Source organism: Mytilus edulis, chromosome 5 (genome assembly GCF_963676685.1).
Source record: "Mytilus edulis chromosome 5, xbMytEdul2.2, whole genome shotgun sequence".
NCBI classification, from domain to species: Eukaryota; Metazoa; Mollusca; class Bivalvia; order Mytilida; family Mytilidae; genus Mytilus; species Mytilus edulis.
In genome coordinates, this window is record NC_092348.1 from 94,491,549 (window position 1) to 94,503,012 (window position 11,464).

Genomic DNA, 11,464 nt, shown 5'->3' on the forward strand with positions numbered 1-11,464 from the left:
AAAAAAGGGAACTGGTTTCCAGTCAGGTACACAAATACCAGGAAAATGGCAGTTTGTGTTGCAGTTATTGCAAAAGAGGTTATTTCTTTTTTTTTATTTAGCTCACCATCACTCTTGGATAATTCGGCTTATACCACCGCTTTGTCGTCCAGTTCAAAAGTTTAATTGATATAAAGATATAGCATTGTTTTCAAATGAGACAATTTACTGCCAACTCTACAACAGTCAACACTCAACAGACCAAATGACACAGAAATTAACAGTTATCAGTGGCGGATCCAGAAATTTACATAAGTAGGGGCCCACTGACAGTCCTAAGAGGGCACCACTCCAGTCACGCTTCAATGATTCCCTATATAAGCAACCAAATTTTTTCCCAAAAAGGGGGGGGGGCCGGGGCTCCCTGGTCCCCCCCTAAATCTGCCTCTGGTTATACATGTATAGGTCACTGTACTGCCTTCGCGAAGGAGCAAAGCGCATACTGCAAAGTCAGCTATAAAAGGGATTTAAAGGGCACCGAAATGGCAAATGTGAAACAATACACCTTATCGCTAATCCCGGCTGACCCAGCCGCTTGAACTTTTGACACACACAACAATCACTTTTCCATTGTGGCGTCAGTTATTCAAGGTGTATTCAAACAAAAAAACAAACCGCCTAATAAATGTACATTGGAGTCCCTAGTGACAGCTAGTATCCCCCCGGCTGGTGATATTGTGCATTAGCTGATTTCGTCATATCTGCACAATAACACAAATAAAATTGTTTGTGTAATTAATTTAGCCTTCAAAAGGGATATAAAAAGAATAACATTGATAAGTTCAAGATTTATTCAGTTAACTTATAACTGCAATCCCGTGATTTACCATATTTAGCCAAAATTCATTAAAAAAATTACATTATCAGATAAAATTTGTTTTTTTTAAGTCAAATACAGATCAATTTGAAATAAATTTTGCTCTGCATCCTTGGCAGTGTGTTTGGTTCAAATGCAACTATATTTCGTACTATAAAATCTTTCCTTTATTCAAACTAAACTATTTTTTGGAAGGCATGCACAAAATCACAGGACATTAGAATGATGAAAACATAAAAACAGAAGATTTTATGAAATAAAAGTATGTTATGAATGTGCTTATTGGTTAATTCAGTTGAATGAAGTCATAAGTCTTAGGTGTGCAGATACACTGGACTGCACTTTACAAAAAATATTTAATGGAAATGATTTTGGGGGTTATTGTCCTATTTAGGGGCCAAAAAAGGGGCTCAAATAAACATTTTTGTAAGTTTCCAGACAATGACTTGTGTTAAAGTGTATGAATCTCTCTGAAATTATACCACAAGTTTCCATACTACAGAGGGATGGTTGGGATTGACTATAGGGGTTATGAGTTAAACCACTTGGGAATTAGGGGGAAAACAAGGGTTTTTCTGGTTTAAGGACAATTTAGACAATTTAAAAGCAGTGTAAGGGAGGTAATCCAAATCAATTTTAAAGAACATTGTTTGATTACCTCCCTTACACTGCTTGTAAATTATGTCGTAAGAAATGAAGATTGTCTTGAGGTGATAACCTGTCAATTTATTTTTAGCAGTTGCTATTACATTTTTGTAATTAATATTGATTTTAGCCATTTTATATTTTAAGACTTTTATGATGTATTTAAATGGGTAATTATGGTTGCAAACTCCATTAGAAATTTGAATTGAGATACTGACCATATCTCAAGGGAAAGATTTTATTTAGGAATAAGGGAGTTGGGGAGGTGAAAAAAATATTTCTCTAATTTCAGATTTCAGAAATTGAACGAAAACTTTTTCCAATTTTTTTTGGGGGGCTTTATATTCAACAGCATAGTGTATTGCTCAAAAGCAAAAAAAAAACGGGTAAAATCTTTTTTTTTTGTGGGGGTGGGTGTTTGGGCAATTCGCAACAGCATAGTGTATTGCACAAAAAAATTGAATGTAAATTCAAATCATATAACCAATTTGAAGTTCTTTGATTACAGTTATTCTGTGTTAGAAACCTATTATTTGTCAATAAATTTAATTACAATCCAAATTAAGACCTTTATCAAGCATGAATATTGTGTCCATTTTGGCCCAAACTTTTCAGGGTTGGACATCTGCTCAGCAAAACAAATTAATTTATTTTATTTGTCCTAAGACATTCAAAATCATTATATAACAATCCTTTTACGATTCTTTGTTCAATTTGTATTTAATTTATATTCTTTTATCAATTAGCATTGTTTTACGGAGGACAACTTAAAACATTATTAAACAGGGGAAGTAACACGAAATTTCTTTGAAGTGTATTCAAAATACCCAAAGCTTGAGGTAAAAGTTGTTTAAGATCATAAATTAGTATTATTTTTGTCAAATAAGCTGTCAAGTGAAGCCATTTAATTTGTCAAGGTCTGTGATTTACAGGTAAAAACTATTAATGTTGTCAAAATGGTCAATCAGGGTTAAAATATCCGAAAGTGAAGCATGCGGGAGAATTCTGGAATTTCACTATTTGAGCGGGAGTCTCCAGGGAACTTAATGGAGGACTTGGGTCACCTCAGCCTATATTTCATGATTCAATGACTTAATAAGAGGATTTTTCTTTTTATCTAAATTGATTTTAGATAATATACATTATTTATGTGGTAGATTTATAAATTTTATTTATTTTAAAAAAATGTGTCTTTTTTTACAGAACTATCCATTGTTTATAAAAACAGTCCATGCAGAAAATGAGCTGAGATTTTATTACACAGTTCATACATCTTTAGATGTTGTAGAGGAGAAGATATCATCAGTTGGAAAAAATGTCAATGATTTGAGGGAACTGTATCTTGGATTACTCTATCCTACAGAAGATTACAAAGTGTATCCTTACATTTATCAAATGAGAATAAAGATATTTTACATTCCTCTGAAGTGACTTAAAGCTGCACTAGCTGTCAAATTCATGTTCATTGAAGTTCACATTAATACGGATTCCTCCATGAGGTAGAGTTATGCACTTGCAAGTGAATAATTCATCATCAATGGGGTTTTTAGCTGATTTTGACAAAATTGAACCATACTGACTGCTAAAAGCGATATATTATTCCACTTTTTCACTTTCATTGATGATTGAACAAGAAAAAAATCATTTTTTTTAATTTTTTATATATCACGTAGCTAGTGCCCCTTCAAAATATGGTTTGGTTTTATATATTTTGCATTACTACAGTAAGGAACAATTGAAGAATCAGGATAAATTATATTTTTCAGGAATCTGTGTCCAAGATTTTTAGCTTATGTTATAGCATAAATACAACTTGAAGCAATTTAACCAGAACTTTTTAAACTTCAAAAAGGCCAAATTGAAATTTACTTTTACAAAATTCTGTAACATCTAAGATTTACTGTTCCTTGAAAAAAAGCCTTTTAAAATTATTTTCCATATTGATATTTTCTTCCTTAACATGAATTCAGATATGGCTATGTAACCAACACTAAAGTAAAGTTTGTCATTGTAGTAGAATCAACAAATTCTTCCCTGAGAGACAATGAAATAAGATCTGTAAGTATTGCAGCTAAATATAGAATAACTATACAGCTATATAAAGAATAACTATACAGCTATATATAGAATAACAATATAGCTATATATAGAATAACTATACAGCTATATATAGAATAACAATACAGCCATACAGCGATATATCGAATAACTATACAGCTATATAATGAATAACAATACAGCTATATATAGAATAACAATATAGCTATATATAGAATAACAATATAGCTATATATAGAATAACAATATCGCTATATATAGAATAACAATACAGCCATACAGCGATTTATTCCATCTTGATAAAACTTTAGTAGGTTTTTCTATATGAATGGGATTTTGAATAAATAAGCATATTCACCTGCGGAAAAAGGATATTCACCGCGCATAACGTCGCGTGCTTTTACCTGCACTATTTTGGTAAAAAAACGATTGATGTACAATTGGTTTTGGTTAATAATTTCCATTACATACATTTCTCTCGGAATATGGAATAAAACAATTACTGTCTTTTGTTTCGGTAAATATGTGGTTTAATTGACTTTTGAAAAACTGATATTCACTTCGGCCGTTGGCCTCAGTGAATATCAGTTTTTCAAAAGTCAATAAAACTACACATTTACCTCATCAAAAGACAGTAATTGTATAATATCGAATAACTATACAGCTATATAATGAATAACAATACAGCTATATATAGAATAACTATACAGCTATTTATAGAATAACTATACACTGTCTCAAAATACTTAATTTATTTGTATTAGGCTTCATAACAAGTAGAATATGAGGCTGGTCTTCTAGGTGTTTTTAATTGAATACCACTTATGAGCCTCATGTAGATCAAACACTTGTCTGGTGTACTGAACTATAATTTTGGTATTTTAAAAGAGTGTCAATAAGAAGTGAATCAGAACCTTTTTTTAGAGCCATTGAAACAATGAACTTTTTCATTGCTTGTAGTTCATAATTTATTTAAACTGTAAGAGTTTTATAAACTGAGCTGAGCTGAGATTGTGTGTGAAGGATGATATGTAATTTGTAGAACTTAACAACTAAAATATCAATGTGGCAGCAAAGAAATACACATATGTCTTCCCTGGTGATTACATTGTATCTGTTTTCAATGTTACCATTTTTAGGTTTCATTAGCAGATTCATGGCTCTGACTGTATTATTTCCTTAATTTTGTCAGTTTTTAATCTATTTAAGGTAGCACAATACAAAGATTTTTCATCCCCAATCAGACATCTTTAAACTGATGTAATTCCACTCATCCTTCTTTCAATTTTATAAATGAGGTACCAAAAGAAAGACGAATGATTAATCTTTCAAACTGTGATAATTTCATTATGACATAATTATTACATAATTAATTGTTATGTAATTAGTTGCTATATTGTGATGTCCATACTTGAATGAATTTAGCTTTTTTGTTATTCATAGCATCCCAAAATATTTTATAGATTCTTACACAACACAGTTTGACCTCCAAAACTGTGTCTCAGATTTTTCCTATTGTATTTCATTCTCTCATAAATCTTCAATGAAGTTTGCAACATCAATTCATAAGAGATCACTAAATTCAATTGGGTATAAAATTTGTTCTATTGATGTTTTTGGAAATCTGAGACACAATTTTGGAGGTCAAGCTGTGTTGTACAAGAATCTATAAAATAATTTGGGATGCTATGAAGAACAAAGACGCTAAATTCATTCAAGTGTGGACATCACAATATAGCAACTAATTACATAACAATTATGTAATAATTATGTCATAATGAAATTATCACAATTTGAAAGATTAATCATTCTTCTTTCTTTTGGTACCTCATTTATAAAATTTAAAGAAGGATGAAATAAATTACATAAGTTTAAAGTTGTCTGATTGGGAGTGAAAAAATCTTTGTATTGTGCTACCTTAACTAAAAAATTGCTGCAATGGTTTAAGGAAAGTTTATTTGTGAGTATTTCTTCCACTGTGAATGTTTTACATACATTGTTTCTTCATTCTGCAATCATTAGATGATTTTGTTTTTCTTTTTTCAGATGTTTAGAAAGTTGCATAACGCCTATGTTGACATGATATGTAATCCATTTTATACACCTGGGGAAAATATAACATCAAAGTAAGTACACACCTGGAGAAAATATAACATCAAAGTAAGTACACACCTGGAGAAAATATAACATCAAAGTAACTACACACCTGGAGAAAATATAACATCAAAGTAAGTACACACCTGGAGAAAATATAACATCAAATTATGTACACACCTGGAGAAAAGATATCATCAAAGTAAGTACACACCAGGAGAAAATATAACATCAAAGTAAGTACACACCTAGAGAAAATATAACTTCAAAGTAAGTACACACCTAGAGAAAATATAACTTCAAAGTAAGTACACACCTGGAGAAAATATAACATCAAAGTAAGTACACACCTGGAGAAAATATAGCATCACAGTTAGTACACACCAGGAGAAAATATAACATCAAAGTAAGTACACACCTGGTGAAAATATAACATCAAAGTAAGTACACACCTGGTGAAAATATAACATCAAAGTAAGTACACACCTGGAGAAAATATAACATCAAAGTAAGTACACACCTGGTGAAAATATAACATCAAAGTAAGTACACACCTGGAGAAAATATAACATCAAAGTAAGTACACACCTAGAGAAAATATAACATCAAAGTAAGTACACACCTAGAGAAAATATAACATCAAAGTAAGTACACACCTAGAGAAAATATAACATCAAAGTAAGTACACACCTAGAGAAAATATAACATCAAAGTAAGTACACACCTAGAGAAAATATAACATCAAAGTAAGTACACACCTGGAGAAAATATAGCATCACAGTTAGTACACACCAGGAGAAAATATAACATCACAGTAAGTACACACCTAGAGAAAATATAACATCACAGTAAGTACACACCTAGAGAAAATATAACATCAAAGTAAGTACACACCTGGAGAAAATATAACATCAAAGTAAGTACACACCTGGAGAAAATATAACATCAAAGTAAGTACACACCTGGTGAAAATATAACATCAAAGTAAGTACACACCTGGTGAAAATATAACATCAAAGTAAGTACACACCTGGTGAAAATATAACATCAAAGTAAGTACACACCTGGAGAAAATATAACATCAAAGTAAGTACACACCTGGAGAAAATATAACATCAAAGTAAGTACACACCTGGTGAAAATATAACATCAAAGTAAGTACACACCTGGTGAAAATATAACATCAAAGTAAGTACACACCTGGTGAAAATATAACATCAAAGTAAGTACACACCTGGAGAAAATATAACATCAAAGTAAGTACACACCTGGAGAAAATATAACATCAAAGTAACTACACACCTGGAGAAAATATAACATCAAAGTAACTACACACCTGGAGAAAATATAACATCAAAGTAAGTACACACCAGGAGAAAATATATCATCAAAGTAAGTACACACCTGGTGAAAATATAACATCAAAGTAAGTACACACCTAGAGAAAATATAACATCAAAGTAAGTACACACCTAGAGAAAATATAACATCAAAGTAAGTACACACCTAGAGAAAATATAACATCAAAGTAAGTACACACCTAGAGAAAATATAACATCAAAGTAAGTACACACCTGGAGAAAATATATCATCAAAGTAAGTACACACCAGGAAAAAATATAACATCAAAGTAAGTACACACCTAGAGAAAATATAACATCAAAGTAAGTACACACCTAGAGAAAATATAACATCAAAGTAAGTACACACCTGGAGAAAATATAGCATCACAGTTAGTACACACCAGGAGAAAATATAACTTGGTGAAAATATAACATCAAAGTAAGTACACACCTGGTGAAAATATAACATCAAAGTAAGTACACACCTGGAGAAAATATAACATCAAAGTAAGTACACACCTGGTGAAAATATAGCATCAAAGTAAGTACATACCTGGAGAAAATATAACATCAAAGTAAGTACACACCTGGTGAAAATATAACATCAAAGTTAGTACACACCTAGAGAAAATATAACATCAAAGTAAGTACACACCTAGAGAAAATATAACATCAAAGTAAGTACACACCTAGAGAAAATATAACATCAAAGTAAGTACACACCTGGAGAAAATATATCATCAAAGTAAGTACACACCAGGAAAAAATATAACATCAAAGTAAGTACACACCTAGAGAAAATATAACATCAAAGTAAGTACACACCTAGAGAAAATATAACATCAAAGTAAGTACACACCTGGAGAAAATATAGCATCACAGTTAGTACACACCAGGAGAAAATATAACTTGGTGAAAATATAACATCAAAGTAAGTACACACCTGGTGAAAATATAACATCAAAGTAAGTACACACCTGGAGAAAATATAACATCAAAGTAAGTACACACCTGGTGAAAATATAGCATCAAAGTAAGTACATACCTGGAGAAAATATAACATCAAAGTAAGTACACACCTGGTGAAAATATAACATCAAAGTAAGTACACACCTGGTGAAAATATAACATCAAAGTAAGTACACACCTGGAGAAAATATAACATCAAAGTAAGTACATACCTGGAGAAAATATAACATCAAAGTAAGTACATACTAGGATTTATGGAAAATGGCCTTGTTAGCTCTCTCACAGTTACAATTCTTGCCAGATTTTTATAAAACTTATGCTATAGGATGATATCAGCAATATCTCGGACAAGTTTTCAAATGGTGGACAATCAACATTTTTGGAAAGATTGAAACTTGTTCTAAATCTTTCCTTAGGCACTGGCCTCCCTGACAACACGACAGGTTAGCTACTATTACTGCATGTATTCACACTGAAATATAGTTCCCTATAGTTCTCATGTATGTGCACATAATACACATATAAACTGTGAAAAATGGGTATATTTTTGGAGCAGTTCATTCAAGAATGTAATTAAGGTGTGTTGATTTGCAGGCTTTTTTTAAGCATTTTGATTAGGTAATTGAGTATTGATACAATAATAGTATGATTGACAACTGTCATTATCACCAAACGGTCAGGGACAAGGTGGACCTTAAATCACAATGCCCCACCTCCTAAACTGTCAATCAAATTGACCACATTACTTATCAACATCAGTGTTACATAATTATACAGACCCAATATACATTTCAATACAGAAATATTTGACCTCATAATTGAATACACATATGTATATATCAGATGTTTGATATATAAGGATGATAGATTTATTTATTGCCTATTACTTTTGATCTACATTACATAAAGTGATTCTGTAAATTGTGTCTGAAAGATAAAAGATTAATTAAGGATTAACTAGATCTTTCAAAGAAAATGAAATATAAATATGAATATATAAAAGGTATTCAAGTAAGGCCTATATTATATATAGTATAATTTACTTGATAAATTTCCAATAACCATCTGCAATAATTCAACAATTTAGGATGGTTCACTTTTTTTTTTTTATCAGAAATTGGCTTGAAACAGTTTTTAAATTTTAAAACTTTTAATTATAATCAACCATTTTTTATTAATTTATTCCCCATCAATCATTATGTCAATTTTAGTCCTTTGAATTTTTATAAGAAGTGAATATATATTTTTGCTATCAAGACAAATCTGCATTTCAATAAAAATAAGTTTTTTAATTTGTTACCATTGAAAAAGTAAATTTTCAATGCCCTGTGCTGAATAAATACATTATAAATTGATCAAAATGCACTCTACAACTCTTAATTTTCAATGTCATATATTATAACCTATGTTTCAACTAACAAATTGCCCCAAAACAACATTTTTAGATTATTTTTTTTTTATAAACTGCAGTTTGAATAAAATTGTGAAAATTAAGAGACCCATATTATTCAATTTGAGCTCATTTTATCTTCATACTGGAAAAGCACTTTTATTCCTGCTAGAGACCTGCTGTTTATGCAATTTTCAGCAATACTGTTTTATTAATGTTCTTTTGTCCCCACCATACCTTAATATGAAATTATTCAAACTACTCTTCCAATCTTTCCACAGGTGCTATCCAGCACTTTTGATTAAAAAGAGTTATGTCCCTTGGAAATATTAAATTTATAGAAAATGGCCTCGTTGGCGCTCTCACAGGTACAGATCTTGCTATATTTTTGTAAAAATAAGTCTTAAGACATTTGATTTTTGCACAATAACTTTAGTATTTAATATATATATATAAGTAAATAGAAATCTATGAAATTTAAACACAAGGTTTATGACCACAAAAGGAAGGTTGGGATTGATTTTGGTTATCAAATTGGTCCACATTGAGGTCTAAAGGGTCCAAAATTAAACTTTATTTGATTTCATAAAAAATTGAATTCTTGCGGTTCTTTAATATATGCTGAATCTAACCATGTATTTATATTTTGGATATTGGACCATAAAGTGGTAAATGTCCAATTTAAAAATTTTAAGTTCTTAGACCACATTCATTCTGTGACAGAAACCTATGCTGTGTCAACTATTTAATCACAATCCAAATTCAGAGCTGTATCAAGCTTGAATGTTGTGTCAATACTTGCCCCCAACTGGTCATGGTTCGACCTCTGTGGTCGTATCAAGCTGTGCCCTGCGGAGCATTTTATTTTAAAAATTTAATAACTTTCTTAAACTATTCTTGATTTCTACCAAACTTGGACAGAAGCTTGTTCATGATCATAAGATAGTATCCAGAAGTAAATTTATTAATAGAAAAAAATCCTGTTTATCTGTATTTTACTTATAAATGGACTTTGTTTTTCTGCCAGCTAATATTGCATTCACCCTGTGCCTGTGGTTAAAGTTTTTGAAATTTTAATAATTTTCTTAAAAACATCTTGGATTTCTACCAAACTTATACAGAAGCTTGTTTACGATCATAAGATAGTAATCAGAAGTATATTTTGTAAAAAAAAAATCCTGTTTATCCGTATTTTACTTATAAATGGACAGTTTTCCTGCCAGTTAACATTACATTCACTCTGGTTAAAGTTTTTGAAATATTAATTACTTTCATAAACTATTCCTGGAATTCTACCAAACTTGGACAGAAGTCTGTTTATGATCTAGAAGGAAAAATATATTTCCTGTTTTTCCATATATTACATCTAAATTGACTTATTTTTTTTCTTCCGGTTAACATTACATACAGTCTGCAGGTCAAGTTTTTTTTAAACATTTATTAAATTCCTAAAGCAGGTGAGACACTGGGTTTTGCGGAACAAATTTTTCAGGTTGATTTCTTGTTTCTTTTCATGTGTTTAAAAATCTGCTTATTTATGTTATTTTTTTATCTTTTACAGATCTTTTGAGAACACTGTTAAATCAATGATGGTTCAAGATTGATGGACTGAAGACATTTTTTTAACTCTTCATTATAAATCAGCTTGTAAGCTGGAACAGTAGAATGAACTTATAACTCTCTACTGACTGTGATACATTCCCTTGAGAGAGAGAGAAACATGTGCAATATGTAATGATCGATTGTTGTTTGATATGATATAAATATTTAAATGAAACTTGGCTTTAAAGTTAATTAATACCAAAAATATAATTCAAAGGTATACTCAGAACTGGTAGTCACACTGTGGTCACTTTAGATTTTCTAATTTTGACCTGCATAGTTGATAAAGGTTGTGAGTGACATGAAACATAATTAACATATAATGCTATGCAATGGAATTCGATGTGACTGAGTGAGAGGTTTAGCTAGATCTAAAACCATGTTTTATCCACCATTTTCTACATGAGAAAGTGCCTGTACCAAGACAGGAATATGACGTTTGTTATCCATTTGTTTGATGTGTTTGTGAGCTTTTAATTTTACAATTTGATTTGGGATTTTCCTTTT

General features: G+C 30.7%; 1 protein-coding gene across 1 annotated transcript; it reads left to right on the forward strand.

Moving 5' to 3' along the window:
• The first annotated feature begins 5 nt into the window (after positions 1-5).
• On the forward strand, positions 6-11,132 carry LOC139524840 (trafficking protein particle complex subunit 2-like protein). Its single transcript, XM_071319948.1, has 5 exons — positions 6-78; positions 2,705-2,877; positions 3,472-3,559; positions 5,606-5,685; positions 10,917-11,132. The coding sequence occupies exons 1-5, from the start codon at positions 46-48 to the stop codon at positions 10,957-10,959; spliced, it is 417 nt and encodes a 138-aa protein (XP_071176049.1). The 5' UTR covers positions 6-45; the 3' UTR covers positions 10,960-11,132.
• The last annotated feature ends 332 nt before the right edge of the window (positions 11,133-11,464 follow it).

Coding starts and splice junctions, on each gene's coding strand:
- LOC139524840 (XM_071319948.1), top strand. CDS start 46: ATGGCAGTTTGTGTTGCAGTTATTGCAAAAGAG. Junction 79..2,704: donor TTGCAGTTATTGCAAAAGAG/GTTATTTCTTTT, acceptor CTTTTTTTACAG/AACTATCCATTGTTTATAAA. Junction 3,560..5,605: donor GAGACAATGAAATAAGATCT/GTAAGTATTGCA, acceptor TTCTTTTTTCAG/ATGTTTAGAAAGTTGCATAA.